The sequence below is a fragment of the Mus caroli genome, chromosome 2 (assembly GCF_900094665.2).
Source record: "Mus caroli chromosome 2, CAROLI_EIJ_v1.1, whole genome shotgun sequence".
Lineage (NCBI taxonomy): Eukaryota > Metazoa > Chordata > Mammalia > Rodentia > Muridae > Mus > Mus caroli.
Window position 1 is genome coordinate 20,861,629 of NC_034571.1, and position 22,009 is coordinate 20,883,637.

Here is a 22,009-nt window from a genome sequence, read left to right on the forward strand (position 1 = left end):
AAAAAAAAAAAAAAAAAAAAAAAAAAAAAAAGAATTAGATACAGTGCTTAATGACTGTTTCTGATGTTCTCTTGGGGCTTTCCTAACCAGTGGTACTGTAAAAGCACACAAGAAAGGCATATGCTCTAAGACTTTCTTGCAGATTCCTTATCATTCATATCATTGTAGATGGACTTCTGTCTTCCCACAGGGGGAGATGACTGCCTTCTGAGAGGCTGGGACACCAGGATGCTGGGCACACCTGTCTTCACTAGCAAAAGGTACCTGGTGCCAGGGTGAGAGCTTGGGCATGGCTCCTCCATGCTCCTGTCTAAGAGATTTCACATGTACCTTGTTGTTCCCCTTTGCCTGCAGACATTCCATGGGTGTGTGCAGCATCCAGAGCAGCCCCCATCAGGAGCATATTCTGGCAACTGGAAGGTGAGTCCCTGCAGCAGGTCTGCTGCTCTGCACTCCTCAGCTCTGCTCCACAAGGACTTCAAACCTCAATCCATAGCTCTCAGCCACCCCATAGTTCAGGTATTTGGGTCCAGAAAGTGGGGTTCACCTTTGTCCTTATAAATGGGACAGGCAGGTTACACCCAGCTTTAACTCCAGCACTAGGAAGGGAGAGACAGGTGGATTTCTTTAAGTTTGAGGCCAGTCTGATCTTTACAGAGTTCCAGTGCAGCCAAGGCTATATCATGAGACCTTGTCTCAAAAAAAGGCAGTGGGACAGGACTTGGGAGGTATTTGCTGCTGCCACAAGGTCATGGGGGAAGAGGTGAGCATGGTCTTTCCTGTGTGCCAATGCTTGGATGGTTCCAGCTATGATGAGCATGTTCTGCTGTGGGACACTCGAAACATAAGACAGCCATTGGCCGATGTACCAGTGCAAGGAGGTGTGTGGAGGCTCAAGTGGCACCCAGTTCACCACCATCTACTCCTGGCGGCCTGCATGCACAATGGCTTCAAGATTCTCAACTGCCAGAAGGCCATTGGTAAGTGGGGACATAAAGCTTTCTAAAGGGTAGGGACTCAGGTGATTTTTCTCCATAGGCCATATTCAGAACTTATACCTGCCTTGTAACTCAGGTTCAAGAACCCACTTTCATCCTGGCTTCCCATGCCCAGCCTTCTGTTATTGTGCAGCTCCCTAACCCCGGGACCCTGTCTGTCGGGAAGCATTACCACGTGTCAATGGCCACCCTTGCCCTGCCTTCTCTGATGTTTCTGCTTTTGAACAGCGTGGACTTCGGTCACCCCATGATGCACATGCATTGTCTTCCCCCTGGCTCCCTTTCTCCCAGAGCCTGGTGTTAGTTAAGTCCAACTCTACCTATGGCTCTGGGTAGGGGCAAGCCGTAGGGAGCTCTTGGATGTGCTTGGGGAACCACAACATGAGCTCACATTATCAGAACTATTTCTCCCCTCCATTTCTCTTTCCATGCCCTAACTTCTTTCTTCCTCATCCAGAGCACAGTTTTGCTTCTTGCCCCTCTCCCTCTACAAAGAAGCAATCTGAAGACTACCTCAGATTCCCATCATTACATTGCTGGTCTTTAAGCCATTATTACTCCTTGTATCTCTTTAGTTGTCATTCTCTTTTTAAAAAAAGATTTGAGCCGGGCGTGGTGGCGCATGCCTTTAATCCCAGCACTCGGGAGGCAGAGGCAGGCGGATTTCTGAGTTCGAGGCCAGCCTGGTCTACGAAGTGAGTGCCAGGACAGCCAGGGCTACACAGAGAAACCCTGTCTCAAAAAACCAAAATAAATAAATAAATAAAAAAATAAAAAAAAAATAAAAAAAAAAGATTTGTTTTTAACTTGTGCGTGTATTGTATACAGGGTCTCATGTAACTCAAGCTGGCTTCAAATTTGATATTTATTTGGAGCAGGCCTTGAACTCAATGGCAATGCCCCTGTCTCGGCATCTTGGATACTGGGATTACAGAAACAAGCATATCTAGTATCCCTGCTGGGTTTTGAGGATCATTTTCACCATGGTCATTGTGCTCCTGACTATGAGCCTGCTCTGGTTTAGTCATCTGTCCTTCCTCTTTCTGTAATGTTTCTTCCATGCTGTTGTGGCGCTGTGCTGCTGCTGTGTTTACTGGCTTATTTCTGACACTCTCCTCATCTGCCACACTATCCAGGGAAGTTACCAGAAAGAAACTGCTTCTGCAGACCTACTCAGGCTGCAACTTTCTAGCCATTGTCCTACAGCCAAAGGCAGCTGCAGCTGCTCACACTTGCTGGAGTCTTCTTGGCCTCTGTGCTGCACAGAGCTCCCCATTGGGATATTCTCCCCCCCTTGCATTCTTAAATATATATATATATATATATATATATATATATATATATATATATACACACATACATAGAGAGAGAGAGAGAGAGAGAGAGAGAGAGAGAGAGAGAGAGAGAGAGAGTACACTGTAGCTGTTTTCAGACACACCAGAGGAGGGCATCAGATCCCATTACAGATGGTTGTGAGCTACCATATGGTTGCTGGGAATTGAACTCAGGATCTCCGGAAGAGTCAGTGCTCTTAACCGCTGAGCCATCTTTCCAGCCCCCCATTGGTTCTTTTTTAAGATACTTGTTTTATGTAAGTGTGTGCATGGGCACTATATGCATGCATGGTGACTGAGGCAACCAGAAGAGGGCATACAAACCTCTGAACTGGAGTTCCTGGGACTGAACCCATGTCTCCTGCAAGAGCAGCAATTGCTCTTTACTCTTGCCATCTCTCTTTCCCCTCATTTGCTGTTTTCCTCTTTCCATCTTACTCCTGTGTTCTTTGAGAATGAATTTTGCCAAATCCTCCAGTTTGGAAGCATGTCCCCTGTTTGTGGGTCTCGTCTAGCCTTGGCTGATCTCAGAGACACAGTGCACATTGCAAAATGCATTATTTGTTGTATTTCTCTACCCACCTGTTCACATCTTCATTCTTACACAGATTTTCCAGCTATTCAGTAAATGTGTACTACCTGAATGGCTGCTATTGGTGGAAGTTGATGGGAGTTATAAATGGAAGCTGATTAGCTTTGAGTAATGCTGTTTTTCGTCTTCTGTCTCTTACTACAGAGGAGAAGCAGGACATAACAGTTTTAACATCCCACAAAATGCCTAACTCATTAGTATATGGGGCTGACTGGTCCTGGCTTTTCCATTCCATGAAGCCCACTCCTACCTGGTCCTTTGATCAGAATGACATGGGAGTCAAAGCAGCAGACCACTCTAGCCTAAAGGTCACAGAGGAGCCACCAGTACATTCTCAGGAACAAACCATGGATCGCCAAGTGGAAGGCTCCCCTAGCGCTCACACCAGAGCTGAACTGAAGGCTTCTCTCCTTCCATTAACAGAGGACATGAAAAACAGCAAAGACTATTCGTCATCCTCAGTCAAGACGCGTGATCTTAGCCACTGCTCTGGCGGGCAGAACTTTGGCAATAGCCTCCTGGCCACCTGCTCCTTTTATGACCACGTCCTCCACCTTTGGAAGTGGGAGACGAATCAAGCTCGCACTCTTTGCAGTGGCACTGGATGTGATTTGGGGAGTGCTGACCATTGAGAATGGACTCTTGTGATACTGTTTTGGCAGTGAATGGGATTTTCCAGCTCTACAACTAAGTGTTCTGGGTCTATTTTGACTTTCAGCTCTTCATTTGTATTAAGTCCCTGCTTACATTAAATAACTGTAATTTTTTTTTAATTTAAAAAATCTGTAATTATGTGTATGCATCTGTCTGTGTGTGGTTGCTGGAATCCCCTTCGAGCTAGGGTTACAGGTGGTTGTGAGCCACCATGTGGGTTTTAGGAACCACACTTGTGGGTCATAATTATTTTATGTGTATGAGTGAGTGTTTTGGGGTTTTGTTTTTTTTTAAGATTTATTTTTTATGTGAGTACACTGTCACTGTCTTAAGATACACCAGAAGAGGGCATTGGATCCCTTTACAGATGGTTGTGAGCCACCACGTGGCTGCTGGGAATTGAACTCAGGACCTCTGAAAGAGCAGTCAGTGTTTTTAACCACGGAGCCATCTCTCCAGCCTGTGCATGAGTGTTTTATTGTGCTTGGGGCTCCCAGAGGTCAGAAGAGGATATTGGATCACCTGGAAGTAAGAGTTACAGACAGCTGTGCGCCACCTTTGTAAGTGCTAGAAGAGCAGGGAGCACTAGTAACCCCTGAACCACTTGTGGTCTGCAGCCCCTATAGTTTTGATTTTTTGTGATTACACAGATAACATTGTGCACATGTGGAGATCACAGGACGTGCAGAAGCTGGATCTCCCATCATGTGGGTCCCAGGGATCCAACTCAGGTGTCAGGCTCGGCAGGAAGTACCACTGAGCCTTCTTGCTAGCCCTATAGCCCCTCTTTTTAAACTCTCACCTTATAAAATTAGTAGAAGTTATTTCCTAAACAGAAGTTTTACCTTTTTTGGTACTGGAAGTGGCACTATCCAGGAACACAAACTTGAATTATTTGTTATGGTCAATATCACTCATCACTTAATCATAGCATTAATAACTTCATTAGTTCTTATGTCTACATAGATGGCTTCTGTGGGAACAGAGACTATGGAGCTTTCAAGAGTCCCATTTTGATTGTCTTCTCTGGAGAGAGCACTGGAATATGTCTAACCCTCAGTATGATACACAAGTGTTCAGAAGAGAAAATGTTATTTTTTTAAATGAAGTTCCATCACATACAGGGACTTACACATGGCTGACAAGTTATGGTTTTCTAGCACTGAACTGTATTCCCAGCTATCTTGTCCACACTTCCCTGGGCCTATATATTTCAGGCTGATCATAAGCTTGCTATGTAGTCTAAGCTGGTTGGGCTTTGAACTTAAGATCTACCTACCTAAGCTTCCCAAATGCTGAGCTCACAGCTCTTTAAGACAGGCTGTGGTGGGGGCTGGTGAGATGGCTCAGTGGGTAAGAGCACCCGACTGCTCTTCCGAAGGTCCAGAGTTCAAATCCCAGCAACCACATGGTGGCTTACAACCATCCGTAACGAGATCTGGCGCCCTCTTCTGGAGTGTCTGAAGTATAGCTACAGTGTACTTACATATAATAAATAAATAAATCTTTAAAAAAAAAAAAAAAAGACAGGCTGTGGTGATTGATCCCTTTAATCCCAGCACTCAAGAAGCACATGAAGACAGATCTCTGTCAGGCTGAGGGCAGCCTGGTGATCTACATCCTAAATTCTAGGACGTCAAGACTCTTGTCTCCAATAAAAAAGGTCTTACTACATAGCCCAGGCTGGACTGACTTGCAACCCCTTCCTCGTCTCCTAAGTGTCTAATACTACCTTGTTTGCTTCTATGTATACATGAGTGTGGCAGATAGAGGTTAACCTCAGCTGCCATTCACGATGGCCTGTCTTTTGAGCCATGGTTTCTTGCTGGGATTTAAGGTTAGCTGACTAGTCTAGACTTGGCTGGGCAGCAAGTCCCAGAGATCCTGTTGTCTCCTTCCTTTTGCTGAGATTATAAGCATGGGCTTAACTTGGGTCTTCATGAATACATGGTGAGCACTATATAGGCTCAACTCCCCCACTTGTCATGTTATTTTCTAATGAAATAGCTATTTTTTTGGTTACCATTAAAGGGATCACTTCTCAACTGCTGGCCCAATTATAAATAAAAGGTGTTATATATAAGGGTTAGCTAAGTCTTAAATGGGACAAATAATGTCTCAGGGGCTATGATGAATCAGGTAGACTGGTCATGAAAGCAGGTGACACTAACTGCTCTTGTGACTTCCATCTTAGGGCTTTCCTTGGGGATGGCTACTTTCACCCAACAGGAACTACCCTCACCTTGGACCCAGAGAAGTGTGCCCCCAGACTTGACTTGGTTGGGATTTGTGATGAACTCTATAGCTACTGCATGGAGTCTGCCCTGCAGCACACTTCAATGACTTGATTCAAAACACATACTGTATGAGACACTAAAGGCATTTAATAGAAGTGCGCTAGGAAGCTGCCCCTACTCTTTGAGACACTCAGAATCCAAGGCTTGGTCAGTACTGTCTCCACTTTGTAGACAAACTTTTGGACTCTCTCATGATCTTCTAGCGTGGGAAATTCTTAGGATATAATTGGAACAGCTTGCCTTCCTGTGTGGGCTCGAAGCCGTATTTCTCCAGGTTGTCAGCATCAAAAGTCCCTTCTTTAAAGTCTTTTTCGATAGCGGGTGCAACTGTTTCCTGGAAGAGCGCTTTGGCGGTCAGAGGTGTGTCTATGCCTGCAGGAGCTCGGTAATTAACGTAGGGCTTGAGCTTGAAGCCCGTCAAGTCCGGGACGACAAATTCTGGAACCATTTCTTTAATCTGCACAAACTTCCTATCAGAAGTATAGATGCCTGTTTTCTTGGCACCCCGACTCTTAGTGAAGGTGCGTGGTCCCCGCTTGCTTGTCCACTTGCTCATCCTGTCCGCTCCCCGCACCAGGCCTTGAGTCACCGCAGTCAGGAAACCCATGCTGGGCTCTGGATAAATCAGCTCTGAAAGAACAAGGAAGGCAGCTGAGGGAATCAATCAGAGCCAGAGGAACTTACCCAGAACCGGAGAGCCCAAGAGCAAAGATGGCTGTGGAGCTTGTGGGAGACGAAGATACGAGAAGCCACGGGCGCAGAGGACCCAAAGACCTAAAGGAGACTACCCCCGGCCCGAAAAGATCCGGGACCCCGAAGAAGCCCGTGCAGATGGCGCCAACTGGAAACGCTCATACCGACCTGGGCTGAGGGCTCTAGAGCTCGGCCCGCAAGCCTCTTCTCCCTTTCGACCTGAGACAGCTCAGACTCGGTTTCCCCAGCCTGAGCCGTTTAAAACACCGCCAGACCGGTCACTCCTTCCAAGGCACAGCAAGGTCCTCCCTGCGTTTCCGACCGTAGGCGGGGTCAGACACTCCGTAGCAAGAGCCTCGCCGACTGGTCCCCAGGGCGCCCAATGCCCAGCCTCAGCCGAGCGGAGGGGGTGCGGCCCAGGAGGCTAAGCCAATCCGCGCAGTCGCTCACAACCGGATGTGGATCGAGCGCGCGCCGCTCTGCTCTCTCGCCTTGAGGCGGGAGGTGGCGGTCGGGCTCTAGCCTATGGAGCCGTCGCTCTGAGCTGTCGTCAGCCCCACGATAGAAGGCTCACAACCTCAGCGCCGTAGTTCGGCCGCGGGACTGGTGCGAGCATCATCCGTGCTGCCCTAGGTGCTGGGAGTAGGGGCTTGCGGACCCTCCGAGTCACTTTCGACCCTTGGTTTCCCGAACTGTCGCGCTATGGAGGACCGGCCAGTGACCGGCGGTCTACCCCACAGTCTGGCGCGTGGCCAAGTCTACGTGGTCCACTAATTAATCATCTTTGATCCCACCATACGCACCGAGCCTGTGATGTCGTCCACACGCCGCCCGCTGTGGCTGGGTCTCTTTTCACCGTTCACCTCTCTCTTTTGATACCCGGTCCTCTGGTCCCTCCCTTGCTCTCCTCGAGGGTAGGGGTGTTACTCCTCGGCTATAACCATCTCCTCTTCCCTCATTCCTCTTGATCGAGACCCCTTCTAGGCTGGGATCTTTCCTGTGCCTGTGAGACCTCTACACCGCGTTCTTTATCTTTCCCCTTGCCTACACCACCCCGCTCGGGTGAGGCCCACCCTCTAGCTGGTCACATTTCCCTGTCGCTTGCCTCCTTCATCCCTGTTCTGCTTTGCTCTTGGGCCACTTTCTTAGCTGTCCCACCAGTCTCAGCTGTCCCACCTCCCTGAACTGTCAGCCACTTTACACTTTTGGTCTCCTCCCCTAACTCCACCTCCCAACCCCAGACGGCCGTCCCCACGTGGCCGCTTGATCCCTGACTGTGCTGCTCAACTCCCCACCCCCCACCCCAACCCCGGGCTGCAGTTGAGGGTTCCCCTTAGACCACGTGAGGGCTGTTTACAGGAGACGGAAGCACACAGAGAAAGCAGACGCTTCTGGAAAACAACTTGTTTTGGAGCACAGAGTTCTGAAGTCTCTTCCAATAAGAGCGTTTGTGTGGAAAGGAGCTGGCAAGACTGGAACTACAGCTGTCCTGCTGTAAAGGTTCTGGTACAGCAGCTTGTCTCAGCCTGTCTCCTTTTCGCCCTCCACATTGCTTTGCTTTCAGTCATGCAGAAAGAGGAAGATGTCTGCCTTGAGGTAGGTAGATCAGACATGGGCGAGACCAAAACCCTTAGAGTCCCCAGACGGAGCATTTACAGAGATCAGAGGACCCTTTCCCTCAGGTGTCTACCGAGGCTTCCTGAAGATCTAGGGAATGTGGGAGTGGTGACTCAATCTATTTCCCTGTCCCGAGCTGGACACTTGTTGCTAGACAATGGTTCTTCACAGTGTGGGCTATGGAATTTGGCTGTTAGATCATCATGAAGCTTTCTTTGCCCCTCTTGTTTTTGTTTTTGTTTTGTTTTTGAGACAGGGTTTCTCTGTGTAGCCCTGGCTGTCCTGGAGCTCACTTTGTAGACCAGGCTGGCCTTGAACTCAGAAATCCGCCTGCCTCTGCCTCCGGAGCTCATGTGCCACCACACCTGGCTTTCTTTTCCCCTCTTAAAATCATAGTTGTTACTTGCTGTTTTCTCTTAGGACTTTGGTATTTGAGAGTCTTTTTCTCAGTCCAACACTAGCCACATCCCAAAAGCCATTATTATTATTATTACTATTTTGACACAGGGTCTCTCTACATCTCTGGGACTCACTCTAAGAAAAGAATGACCTTGAACGTAGAGATCTGCCTGCCTCTGCCTCCCAAGTGCTGGGATTTGTTTTTTATAAGCAAGAAAAGTAAATCCATAAGAATAACTGAGCCGGGCGTGGTGGCGCACGCCTTTAATCCCAGCACTCGGGAGGCAGAGGCAGGCGGATTTCTGAGTTCGAGGCCAGCCTGGTCTACAAAGTGAGTTCCAGGACAGCCAGGGCTATACAGAGAAACCCTGTCTCGAAAAACCAAAAAAAGAATAACTGTAAAAAGCTAAACAGGCTGGGATGGTCCACTGCGGCAGACTGTACCTAGGTGCCTTTCCTTAGATAAAGTAAACTCCGAAGAACATAGAGGGCGTGGTTGCTGTGCTTGCTCTTGTGCACCCCAGTTGATATGGTCATGAGAGCTGAGCTGGGGCAGTGGAGAAGGGAGGTGGGTACTTCAGTTTTGAAACCAAAAACATACTGGCTATATACACTGTACAATAGGGCTCTGGCTGACAGTAGACCATGTGCAATAGTGATCCCACAGATTGTATCAGTTGGTGGGGTAATAGTACCTTGTGACACTCGCACCTTGTGACATTCACACCATGAGGAAGTAGCCTAAGAACAGACTGGGCCAGTCCGTGGTGGCCAATGCCTTTAATTCCAGCACTGCCAAAACAAACAAACAAACAAAGGACATACTTACTGGTTTTGTTTTTGAGACAGGGTTTCTCTGTATAGCCCTGGCTGTCCTGGAACTCACTTTGTAGACCAGAATCTCCTTGAACTCAGAAATCCACCTGCCCCTGCCTTCCCATTGCTGGGATTAAAGACATGAAACACCAACTCCTCTGGAACGTACTTAGTGGAACATGTTCGTCCTCATCCTTAAACAATACTCAGTTGTTTGCCTCCTGTGCTAAGATCACAAGGATGAGTTTTCTAGGCAACCCACTTACTCCGTTAGGATGCAGAACTGTGCCTTTGGAGTTCTTTGTTGTGTGACCCTCAGCTCTCCTCGGGTTTCTGGAGGGATTGCTGAGTCTGCGGCATGCTGTTTATTTTTAAGGCTAGGCTTTGGTAATTAGCAGTTAGGTAGAAGCTGCAAAGGATGGGTAAATGGGCCCTACACTATCCAGTTCCTAACTTTTTGGGATAAAGGGGTGGCTGGATATTGGAGGACTCAGGGACAGATGCAGGTCTGGTTTTGTTTTGTTTTGTTTTGTTTTGTTTTTGTCTTTAGCTTTTGGGGGACAGCGTCTATTGTGGGTCACCCCTCACCTTTACATTCTGAGTTCTTACTCCCCTGCCGCCTTCCCTCCCCCGGATCTGGTCCTTGGGCATCTAAAATCCTGTCAATGCCTTCTTGGAGACCACAGGTGGCAGAGACAGGATTCTCTTTGAGATGTAAACTGATATTGTATGTCTCAATTTCCAAATGGATCTTTCCTTGGGGCTTCTTTTTTGTCCAGTGTCCTTTTTTGCTTTGAAGACTGCATTTCACTGGTTGCTTAGGCCGGGCTTGAACTCCTAGGTGAATATGATCCTCTTGCCTCTTCCTTTCAAGTAGTTGGGACTAACATGCTGCACATGTTATACTTGGTTTCTCTGTGTAGACCGGGCTGTCCTGGAACTCACTCTGTAGATCAGGCTGGCCTCGAACTCAGAAATCCACCTGTCTCTGCCTCCCAAGTGCTGGGATTAAAGGCGTGTGCCACCACTGCTATACTCTTGACGCACTCTCAGGAGTTTCTGAGCATTCGTTCTGATTGGCTTTCATGGATTGTGGGGTTTGTGATCCTAGTCCTGTTGGCGTCCAGAGGAACCAAGACATAGCTTTGACCTGCCCTAGGCTTACTTCTTGAGGACTGGAGAGCCAGCAGTTGGGTTTATTATTTGCCAGTAGCAAAGTGCTACCCATTCCAGTGCCAAAGGAGACAGGTTGCTGCTTTTCTGTCCTTACAGTTGAGCTCAGAGGGTCTCAGCACCCCTACAAGATCATTGATCATTTTTCTAAATTAAAAATATAGTTATTTGGGCTGGAGAGATGGCTCAACAGTTAAAAGCACTGATTGCTCTTAAAGAGGTACTGAGTTCAATTCCCCAAAACCACATGGCGGCTTATAACCATCTGTAATGGGATCTGATGCCCATCTTCTGGTCTGTATGAGCAACAGTGTACTCATATACTTTAAATAAATAAATAAATAAATAAATCTTAAGGAAAAAAAACCGCCGGGTGTGGTGGCGCACTCCTTTAATCCCAGCACTCGGGAGGCAGAGGCAGGCGGATTTCTGAGTTCGAGGCCAGCCTGGTCTACACAGTGAGTTCCAGGACAGCCAGGGCTATACAGAGAAACCCTGTCTCGAAACCCCTCCCTCCCCCCAAAAAAAGAAAAAAACCAAACAAGCAAAATTTAAAAATATATATAGTTATTGGGCTGGATCGATGGCTCAGAGGTTAAGAACACTAGCTGTTTTTCCAGAGATTTGGAGTTTAATTCCCAGCAATCACATGGTGGCTCATAACCATCTATAATGAAATTTGGTGCCCTCTTCTGGCATGCAGGCAGAACACTCTACATAATAAGCAAATGTTTAAAAAAAGACAAGTGTAAATAAAGTTATTACATTTCTTTGTGTATGTGTGTAACTTTGTAAATGTAGTAGCATCTACATAGTGTGGAGGTGGGAGAACAGCTTATGGCAGTCTGTTCTGTCTTGGACCGTAGGACTTTCCAGGATGACACTCAGGTCTGCAGACTTGGCTGCAGGTGCCTGGTCCGCTGAGTTGTCTGGTAAACCCCATTTCTTAGAAACCTTCAGGGTATTGATTTCCTTCCTAGCTCCTGACTTAACTTTTGTTCTCTAATCAAGCTCAGACTGAGAAATTGGGCCCCTTGTCTGTCCAGCCTGACTTCTCTTCTCTCCTCAGGCTGGCTACTGTTTGGGTACCACCCTGAGCTCCTGGAGGCTGCATTTCATGGAGGAGCAGTCCCAGTCCACCATGGTAATCCCTATGGGCTGCCCAGGGGATGGGCCCTGATAGGCCTGCAGCTATGTTCAGCCTTGCTGACCCTCCTGTTATCTCCCATCCTGTGTAGCTGATGGGGATTGGAATTGGCGCCCTCCTTACCCTAGCCTTCGTTGGTATTACCTTCTTTTTTGTATACAGAAGAGTGAGAAGATTACGTGAGTATCTTGGTTTGGACTCTGGCTGAGCTGTGGGGCTTTGGCTGCATTTGTGTCCTATGAGATGTTTAGAGCTTCCTGAAGCTTCTGTTAAAGGCTTATTGGAATGTGCGTGCCTACTGGGACTCAGGTTGACATTCCCAGTCTGTCCATAGCCTTTTCTGCTCTCTCCAAAGCTAGGATCCAGTAAGAACAGTAGGAACTCCGGATTCTTCTAAGAGGAGTCTCCTATGTTACTGCTTTCCCAGCTGTCGGAGCGGTAGCCAAGGACAGGGTAGAACATGGTTTGTCGTCAGCACCTTCACCTTTCAGGGCCTTTCTTGCGCTTGTAGTTTATTGTAGTTGCAGCCATTTTCAGCATACAGCCATTCAAGGCTAGTCACCCAGATCCCTGCTGTTTCACATGCTCCCGCTTTCCTCTCACAGGACGGGCAGAACCCACTCCTCAGTACAGGTTCCGGAAGAGAGACAAAGTAATGTTTTATGGCCGGAAGATCATGAGGAAGGTAAATTTCATGGAAGCCCTGGGTTGCACAAGATGGTGGTGAGAGTCTCTTCTAAACAGTTCTTTGTGGAATGGGGATCTGCTGCTAGCAAGCCCTCAAGGTCCTGAACTCTCTAGCTCCTGATTCATGCTGCCATCTGCTCTGCTTAGGAGATGGTTTAAGTCATCCTGAATATTATCTACCTCCCCATAAGAACCAACACATTTGACCTAGAAATACCTTACTTGCCCTGGAGGCAGCCAGGGAGGCATGGTATTGGTGGATGTGTATCTGGCTTGAAACACGTGAACTGCCTTAGCAGACAGGGGCACTTGGGCTTTCTGAAGTGCTGGTTTGTGTTAACAAGAAATAGGATAGGAAAGTGATTTTCAGAAATATCCCTGGGTACAGAATGGACAGGCACAGAGGGCATGTGTTTGCCCCAAGATGGGTGGTCACTGCCAGATTGGGAAAAGTGAGCCAAAGGACCCACCTCCCAGGAATGCCAGTAGAACAGTGCCGTCCCTAATGACCACAATTATCCTAAGGTAAAAAATTGTGGCTTCTTTTCTATGTTTGTGGGAGTTCTCGATCCTAACTCCGTTGTCCTCCTGCACTGAGGGTCAGGGGCTGGTGGCTAGGGATGAGCAGGCTGGCCTGAGTCCTTTTCACCTTTGATTAGTTGCCACAGCTGGTCCCTTCTGCTTCCTCCCTCTCCCCTCAGGCTTGGCAACTTCAGGGCAGTAGGACTATTCTGTGGGGTTTATGGGACTGTGAGGTGTGCTCTTGTCCAAATGGTATCCCTTTGTCCTTGACTGCTCTATCTCCTTCAAGAAACCCGGTGGGTAGTGGGGGTTGGTGAGAGTAACACCTACTAACTCAGGTCAGGAAGGTAGCAAATCATAGCCAGGTTCAGGGGACAGACAGACTCTGAGGCTGAGGGCTTAGACCTTGCCAGTCCGTGTCAGCACCCTGTCTTTCTCTTGGTTCTGCAGGTGACCACACTCCCCCATACCTTGGTTGGGAATACCTCTGCACCCCGGCAGCGAGTCAGGAAGAGGACCAAAGTGCTGTCTTTGGCCAAGAGGTACTCGGGGTTTCCCTCAGGTCCTTCCCACTGCTGTGGCTCCCCTCATGTCAGGACACGCCAAGGCGGATGCTTCTTCAGGCTTTGAAGTTTGGGTATTGGGTATCCAATAGTATTGGGTTTAGGCTTCATCATCTCTTACTTAAGTGTCTCTGCTTTGCAGGATTCTGCGCTTTAAGAAAGAGTATCCTACTTTGCAGCCAAAAGAGCCTCCACCCTCCCTGCTTGAGGCCGATCTTACAGAGTTTGATGTGAAGAACTCTCATCTGCCATCAGAAGTTTTGTACATGTTGAAAAATGTTCGGTAAGTCAGTGGATGGGCTGCTGGAGGGCTCTGTCTAGGGCGTGTCTCTGGAGGCATCCACTTTCCTTCCTTGGATTGTCTTTGACCTAGCCTTCCTATGTCGGGGGTGTTGGCAAAGTCTGTTTTCTTCCCACCTTGAAACTGTTGCTTCCATGCTTCATGGTAGCAGAAATGTTCAATGGAGTCAGGGTGCTTGTCCTCGGGTGTGTGGAACCCCGTGGTCGGCTCACCGGATTAGCTGTTCCTTCCTGTTCTACTCAATAATAGTTGGCAGCACTTTTTTTTTTTTTTCGAGACAGGGTTTCTCTGTGTAGCCCTGGCTGTCCTGGCACTCACTTTGTAGACCAGGCTGGCCTCGAACTCAGAAATCCGCCTGCCTCTGCCTCCCAAGTGCTGGGATTAAAGGCGTGCGCCACCATGCCCGGCTAGTTGGCAGCACTTTTATTCCCAGTGTCAAACTCAAGAATAAGTGTGAGAAGTTGTGTATGGGTGAGAAACTGCAAGCTGGCTCTCCCCCACACACCCTACCCCAGCACTCTCTCACCTATCCTGGCAGGCTCTCACCTATCCTGGCAGGATCTTGCTGTGTAGCCTAAGCTGGCCTTCAGCTCGCAACCCTGTGCCTCATCCTCCCAAATGCTGACATCCACATACCATTCTGTCAGCTTCCTTTTTTTTTTAAGGTACATTATTTTTAACTTTTGAAATATTATTACTTGAGGGGAGGGATATGTAAGTGAGGACAGGTACACATGGGCCACAGCATGTGTGTGGAGATCAGAGGATAGTTTTGTGGAGTTAGTTCTTCCCTTTCTATCTTCATGTTGTGTGGTTTGAAGAAGAAAGGCCCCCACAGGCTCATAGATTTGAATTCTTAGTCATAAGGGAGCGGCACTATTTCAGAAGGATTAGGAGGTGTGGCCTTGTTGGAGAAGGCGTGTCATTGGGGATGGACTTTGAGGTTTCAAAAGCCTTCCCTCCCCCCATACATGTCTGTGGATCAGGATGTAGCTCTCAGCTACTGCTCCTGTACCATGCATGCCACCATGCTTTCTACCGTGATCATCATCATGGCCTGTAAGCATGCCCTCAGTCTTCTGTATGCTGCAGGGTATGGTGTCTCTTCCCAGCCTTAGAACAGGGACTGAGGGGAGAGGGGACTTTCAGAGAGGAAACTAGGAAAGGGGATTTGAAATATAAATGAAGAAAATATCTAATTAAAAAAAAAAAAAAAGAACAGTGACTGAGATATGTGGGCTCTGAGGATTGAACCTCACGGCCCACATCACTGGGAGGGGCTCTGCCTTCTGTTTTGTGTTTGACTTACATTACTACTGGCAGTGAGAAATTTTTGAGCTGCTTAGTTATCTTAGAAGTTTAAAATTCTGATTGCCTGGAATGCCAGATGAGCTGAATCAGCCTTACAGAGGTCTGGGCCAGGCCTGGCCTTCTTGTTAGTGGGGACAGTGGCCTGTACCCCTTACTCTTCCTTGAGCGCACTTGCTGTGTCTGTTGCAGGGTCCTAGGCCACTTTGAGAAGCCACTGTTTCTGGAGCTGTGCAAACATATGGTCTTCGTGCAGTTACAAGAAGGGGAGCATGTATTCCAACCTGGGGAGCCTGACATCAGCATCTATGTGGTCCAGGATGGACGGCTGGAGGTCTGCATCCAAGACGCTGTGAGTGAGCGGACAGGGCGGGGTGGGGGTGGGTCAGGGGCCTGAGCTCTTAGCTGTCTATCATGTTAAAGGTTTGAATAGCTGTCCATCAAAAAGTTAGTGTATTGGAATTGGAAAGATGGCTCAATGGTTAAGAACACTGGCTGCTCACAACTGTCTGTAACTCCTGTCCCAGGGGATCCTACACCCTCACACAGATACACATGCAGTCAAATCACCAATGTACATTAAAAAAAAGTTAGTGTCGAATTTTAACCTTAGTTCTTTGGAAAAAAATCAACAGTCTTATTCAGTGTTCAAACACAGCTGCTATTTTTATTTTATCAACACAATACACATACATACACTGAGATATTTTCATTCAATAGTCCAAGGACAACCTAGAACTCCCTGTGTAGCCCAGGCTGTCCTTGAGTTCGTGGCAATCCTCCTACCTTGGCCTCTTGAGTGCTGGGATTATAGTCCTGAGCCAACATACCTGACATATTATCTTTGTTTGTTTGTTTGTTTTTTTAATAAGATTTGTTTATTTTTATATGTGTGTGTACATTGTCACTATCTTCATACATACCCAAAGAGGGTATCTGATCCCATTACAGATGGTTGTGAGCCACTATCTGTTGGCTGGTGGGAATTGAACTCAGGACCTTTGGAAGAGCAGTCAGTGCTCTTAACCGCTGAGCCATCTCTCCAGCCCCTGACACATTATCTTTACCATTAGGCACATACAAGTCTCTCATTCAAAAATATTGTAATTTTTATTGATAATAACTAAGTTTGGTTATAGTTTTCTACAGTGGCCTCATTTGTAGTCAGTCTAACTAATTAATTTAAGCTGTGTATTGGGAAGCTGTGGCTGGGTCTGGCAGGATTTTTTTCGTTAGTCCTCTACTGTGCATGCACGTGCATGAGTGTATGTAGTAGGCTTCCCATTGCTGTTATAAAACATGACTAAAAGTAACTTGGGGAGGGAACGGTTTATTTCAGCTTATAGTTCCATATCACAGTCTGTCATCAAAGAAAGGCAGGACAGGAACTCCAGACAAAAACATAGAGGTAGGAACTGAAGCACAAGCTATGGTAAGCATGCTGCTTACTGCCTTTCCCCTCAGGGCTTGCTCAGCCTTTTGGGATTTTGTTTCTTTGTTTTGTTTTATTTTGTGTTTTTTATAGTACCTCAAACCACCTGCTCAGGGGTGACTGGTGGCTGTGAGCTGGACCCTCTCACATCAATCATCAATCAAGAAAATGCCCCACAGGCATTGCCCACACCCAATGTGGTGGGAGAATTTTTTTCTCAGTTGAGTCTCCTTCTTTCCAAGTGACGTATCAAATTGGCATTTGGATAGCCAACACCATATTTGTGTGTTTATGTGGGTGTGTTGTTTCTCAGAGGCTATCCACCTTTTTCATTTTAGTTCACTTTGAGACAGTATCTCACTATGTAGTCCTGGCTGGCTTGGAATTCACTCTGTAGACCAGGCTGGTCTTGAGCTCACAGAGATCTAGCTGCCTCTGCCTCCCAAGTGCTGGCATTAAATGCATGTGTCACAATACCTGGCTACCTTGTTTTTTGGAACAGGGTTTCTGAAATCCCCAAGTGGGCCAGTCTGACTTGTCAAGTGAGCGTCACACATCTGACTATTGTCATGTCCCTAGCACTGGGTCACAGATGCACACCAACAGTCCAGATATTTAACATTTTCAATTACTATTATATGTGTGTGTCATGGTGTGCACATGTAAAGGCCAGAGAAAAGCTTTTAAAAATGTGTTCTCTTCTTTTACTGTGGGGCTCTAGGGGTCAGACGCACGCTGTCAGTCTTGCAGGACAGGACCTTTAACTGCTGAGCCATCTCACTGGGCCATACTTGACATTTGAGGGCATTTGGGGCTGGGGATCTCACTATCTGTGACAATTCAATATTATGAAAATAAGCTGGGTGGTGGTGGTGGCTGTGGCGCACGCCTTTAATCCCAGCACTTGGGAGGCAGAGGCAGACAGATTTCTGAGTTCAAGGCCAGCCTGGTCTACAAAGTGAGTTCCAGGACAGCCAGGGCTACACAGAGAAACCCTGTCTCGAAAAACCAAAAAAAAAAAAAAAAAAGAAAGAAAGAAAGAAAGAAAGGAAGAAAGAAAGAAAGAAAGAAAATAAATGTTACTTTTAAAGAGACTAGAACTTGTTCTGGACCTCATATCCAGAGTTGATAATATACTGTGAGCTGATTTAAGACAATACTGATAACCTGTTTGTTTAGCCTGCCTTTAAGAGAACAATGTTAACAGCCACCCTTACTTGCCTTGGATTTCCCACGCATCAACTTTTACAAGCTAAGCTAATGTATATCTGTAGTTTTACATTATTTATTCTTCCATACCCCTGACCCACAAATAATGCTTGTATGTATATATAAGTAAGTATCATGTGTTCAAGGCAACATGTAACTCTGGCTGGCTTAGAACTCACTATACAGACCAGGCAGGCCTGTAATTCTCAGAGATCTGCCTGCATCTGCCTCCCAAGTGCTGGGGTTAAAGGCCACCACCACCCAGCGTTTGGTATGTAGTTATGTATTTTAACATTTATCATCTTCAGCTTATGAAGTGAGCAAGTGATTGTGAGACCCTGAAGTGGGTGCTGGAACCCAACTTCTGTATTCTGTAGAAGCTCAGCCAGTACTCTACTGTTGAGCTATTTCTATAGCCATGTTTATGGTATCTCTTAATCCTGCTAATTCCAGCAAGGCTCGTGTGCTCTTCTCTGATGCCCACTTTATATCAACTCAAAGATCAAATCTTGTATGCCAACTGTCCTGGGTACCAGCTGGGCCTCTTTGCCCTGTACTGACACCTGTCAATCTGTTCTCTAAGCACAGGATGGCACCGAGGTGGTGGTCAAAGAGGTCCTGCCAGGGGACAGTGTCCACAGTCTCCTCAGCATTTTGGATGTGATCACCGTGAGTATCCCCCACTGTGTCCCTGCCATAGGTGCCCAGGCATCTCTAGCTAGCCCTCGAGGTCAGTGCTTCCTGTCTTGCTAGACCTCACATGAGTTCTGTTCTGTATCTATACAGGTGAGAGGGGCTGTCTAGGATGAGAAAGGCCCTCACGCCGTAGTTAAGGATGTGTCTGTGGGAACAGCTTTGACATTGGGTTTAAGATAGAATGTATTTAGTAAGGCTTTGGTGGTCCTTTCTATTTCTTCTTTGTCTGTCTGTCTGTCTGTCTCTGTCTGGTTCTAGGCTTGCCTCACACTTTTGATTCTCCCATCTCTGCCTCCAGAGTCCTGGGATTACAAGTGTCTGCTACTGCTCCCAACATTCTTCACTCTTTCTTTTTTTTTTTTTAGATTTATTTATTTTATTTTATGAATACACTGTAGCTGTCTTCAGATACACCAGAAGAGGCTATCGGATCCCATTACAGATGGTTGTGAGCCACTGTGTGGTTGCTGGGAATTGAATTCAGGACCTTGGGAAGAGCTCTTAACCGCTGAGTCATCTCTCCAGCCCCATTCTTCACTCTTTGTGTCTTATTATATCTGTTCACTTACAGACGTGAACAGAACAATCACATCAGCTGTATCTCTCTCATCTGCTGGGCTCAAAGGTATGGGCCTCTGTGCCTGGCTGGTTACCTCTCTTGTTGCTAATGACAGAAACACCTGACAGAAGCAATTAAGGAAGGCAGGGCTCCTTTCAGCTCAGTGATTAAAGGTGTGACCCATTGTGATGGAGAAGGAATGACAGCAGAGGTGTGAGACCATATCCCTGACAGAGTGCTGCCCCACATTCAAGGTGGGGCTTCCCTCTAAATTAAAACCTTTCACAGGGCAGTGGTGGCCTTTAATCCCAGCACTTGGGAGGCAGAGGCAGGAGGATTTCTTCGAGGCCAGCCTGGTCTACACAGAGAAACTGTCTTGAAAAACCAAAAACCAAACCAGACAAAACAAACAAAACCAAAACAACCCAAATGTTTATAGAAACATTCTCTTATATACATGGAGGAGTGTGTTTTGATGGTGATTCCAAATCTAGCCGAGTTCACTATGAAGGTTAACCGTCACACCTCTTTTCTAGATTGTGTTATGCAGAGAAGTTAAGTAGAGCCTTATGTGGGGGTATTCAGACATGCTGAACCTAGGAGACCAAGACTTTGTACAGGATCATAGGAAGAGCCTCAGTGGGGCCCACTGATCCATCATCCATAGTTGCCTACATGCAAATATGCTGGGGTATCTTTTGTGTCTACACTGCTGCCTATCAGGCAAAGACTGCTTCGTCTTGTTTGGTGGCCTAGAGGTATGAATGGAACCTCTGTGTCTTACTGTGCCCCACTGGACCTGAGTTGGGGTTGTTGCTTGCCCAAGGAAAAAAGATGTCCACCTTTGAGTGTCTTTGAATTGCTCTCGAAAGACTGATGCTTGGCTTTGAGGAAGCTACTAACATGAGCTCATGTGTTTCTGGTGCTGGAGCTCACTCTGAGGGATGCTCCAGATGTGTAGGACTTCAGTCTGTATGGGGTAGGTAGACCAGTTAGCCACCTGCTATCTGCATCATTCCTCCATCCTGCCAGCTACCTTTTCTTTTAAGCAAAAAAATTTTATCTAACTATGGCATGGACCTTTCCTTGTTCCTCTTTGATCCTGGTCTCGTGGTTTTTAAACTGAATGTCATTTATTCTAGCATGTGATGAATATGCTGAGGAAGTAGGTTATGGCTGAGGCCAAGGCCAGGGTTTCTCCTGAATTGACTATCCCACTGTGTACACATCAGGCTGGCCCCCTTCCCAAGAGAAGGAGTCTATCTTCCAAGACTGGACAGGGTAGAAGGGGATGACCCTGGAGAGAAGATGACCACTGTATTGCTATTACCTGGTCATTTTTCAGTCTCACCACATGTTTGTAGTTATTACAATTAAATTAAATTTTTTTGATTTCTTGTTTTGTTTTGTTTTGTTTTTTGGACAGCCCTGGCTATCCTGGAACTCACTGGCCTCCAACTCACAGAGTTTTGTCTGCTTCTGTCTCCCAAGAGCTTGTATTAAAGGCATGCTCCACCATACCTGGAAAGAGCTTAGAATTTTTACAAAATAGCATGTACAGACATTTTAGGATGCACTTGCTATTTCATAAACAACAATCATCTGTCCACGCTGCAACCTTTCAACTCTCAGGTTCTTTTAACACGTGTGTTTTATATGTGTTCTGTCTTAGGCACACTGTCTTCTTTTCTGGAGAACGGAGAAGAACCCCTCTTGCCTGCCCATATTGCTCTTCACTGCTTCTCCCATCCCCTTGTTTCTAACCACGGGGCTAAAACTAAGACTCCATACATGCCTTTCACAGCTGAGCCACAGAGTTTCCCAGGGAACCTGGTTGCTTGTCAGCTTTTGTTCTCTTGCAGTTAACACTAGAGTCTGCCCTGGCCTGTGCTCCATGAGGAGTACTTTTCTCTGAAACCGTCCTACCTTCCCCATCCTGCCATCTCATGCTACCTGGAATTCCCTGTACTTGGCTGGAAGGATCTCCTGTTTCCTCATTATCATCCCCTTTCTCGTTTTGGGGGTGCAGACCCTCTGTTAGCTTCCTGAAGAAGGTGCAGGAGACACACATTTGTGAGACATATAGAACTAGTCTTCCTTATCTTTCTCTTAAACCTACTATTATATGTAATTTACTATATATAATTTAACTGTAATTTGTGTGTGAGTGTGTGTGTGTATTTGCATGTATGTGTATCAGACTTAGCCTGGTTTTCTATTGTCTTCCAGTGAAGAACTATTTTTTTTTCCAAGACAGGGTTGAGATCAGATCAGTGGTGGCATGTCACAGGTTTGTGTTAGGTATTGACTTCGGTTGTCACAAGACACTCTGTTTGCTAAAAATCACCTTCACTCAGCTGGTAATTACATGGATTAATTATGAAAAGAAAGAAGCTACTTAAAAACTAGGAATGATAGCACACACCTGTAATCTCAGCAGTCTAGAGGCAGATGGGTCCTTGTGAGTTTGAAGCCAGCCTGGTCTACAGATGCCCGAGATGGGAGACAGAGGCAGGAAGATAGGCCAGAAGCTTGATGGCCAGCTAGTCTGGAGTAAGCTGCACAGAAGCAGAAACATGGCAAGATGTAATGAAAGAGCCACACACACACACACACACACACACACACACACACACACTGTAGTGTGTGTGCTCTTGTGCTTGTATACATACTTATACATTGAAAAAAAGACAAACGTATGTTTATGGTCCAGATTGTCAACTGGAGAATCTATGCAGGAAACAGGACAGTAAACTGAAGGATTTTTCCTTCAGGAGTTGAGAGCCCTAGATATGGATGTCTATAGGCTTTTTGTATGTCTTTGGTAGGATCTTGTGGGTAGATGAGGATGAAACCCAGGGTCTTCACATGCTAGGCAGGGCTCTACTGTAAAGATCTATCTCCAGACTCTTTTTTTGAGACAGTATTGCTCTGAATCCTTCTGCCTCTACTTCCTAAGTACTGAGATGACTGTGTCCACCATACCTAACTGAGATGACTGTGTCCACCATA

General features: G+C 46.8%; 3 protein-coding genes across 4 annotated transcripts in view; 2 read left to right on the forward strand and 1 right to left on the reverse strand.

Moving 5' to 3' along the window:
* The window catches only part of Dph7 (diphthamide biosynthesis 7), a 10,030-nt gene extending 6,145 nt beyond the window's left edge, over window positions 1-3,885 (forward strand). Inside the window, exons 5-8 of the mRNA XM_029474364.1 lie at window positions 169-260; window positions 355-420; window positions 808-980; window positions 3,069-3,885. Coding sequence (XP_029330224.1) covers window positions 169-260; window positions 355-420; window positions 808-980; window positions 3,069-3,556 — 819 coding nt within the window. The 3' untranslated portion in view covers window positions 3,557-3,885. The remainder of the gene's footprint in view (window positions 1-168; window positions 261-354; window positions 421-807; window positions 981-3,068) is intronic.
* Window positions 3,886-5,940: 2,055 nt separating this feature from the next.
* On the reverse strand, window positions 5,941-7,542 carry Mrpl41 (mitochondrial ribosomal protein L41). 2 transcript variants are annotated; one of them, XM_021156830.2, is made up of 2 exons: window positions 7,372-7,542; window positions 5,941-6,505 (listed from the first exon to the last, which is right to left on the reverse strand). In XM_021156830.2, the coding sequence occupies exon 2, from the start codon at window positions 6,480-6,482 to the stop codon at window positions 6,075-6,077; it is 408 nt and encodes a 135-aa protein (XP_021012489.1). In that variant the 5' UTR covers window positions 6,483-6,505; window positions 7,372-7,542; the 3' UTR covers window positions 5,941-6,074. The 2 variants fall into 2 exon arrangements, with proteins under 2 accessions (XP_021012489.1, XP_021012488.1); XM_021156829.2 differs by lacking the exon at window positions 7,372-7,542 and adding an exon at window positions 6,737-6,947.
* Window positions 7,543-7,774: 232 nt separating this feature from the next.
* The window catches only part of Pnpla7 (patatin like phospholipase domain containing 7), an 82,361-nt gene continuing 68,126 nt past the window's right edge, over window positions 7,775-22,009 (forward strand). The window contains exons 1-8 of the mRNA XM_021156454.2: window positions 7,775-8,164; window positions 11,643-11,717; window positions 11,812-11,899; window positions 12,326-12,405; window positions 13,380-13,471; window positions 13,635-13,775; window positions 15,294-15,453; window positions 18,331-18,411. Coding sequence (XP_021012113.1) covers window positions 8,135-8,164; window positions 11,643-11,717; window positions 11,812-11,899; window positions 12,326-12,405; window positions 13,380-13,471; window positions 13,635-13,775; window positions 15,294-15,453; window positions 18,331-18,411 — 747 coding nt within the window. The 5' untranslated portion in view covers window positions 7,775-8,134. The remainder of the gene's footprint in view (window positions 8,165-11,642; window positions 11,718-11,811; window positions 11,900-12,325; window positions 12,406-13,379; window positions 13,472-13,634; window positions 13,776-15,293; window positions 15,454-18,330; window positions 18,412-22,009) is intronic.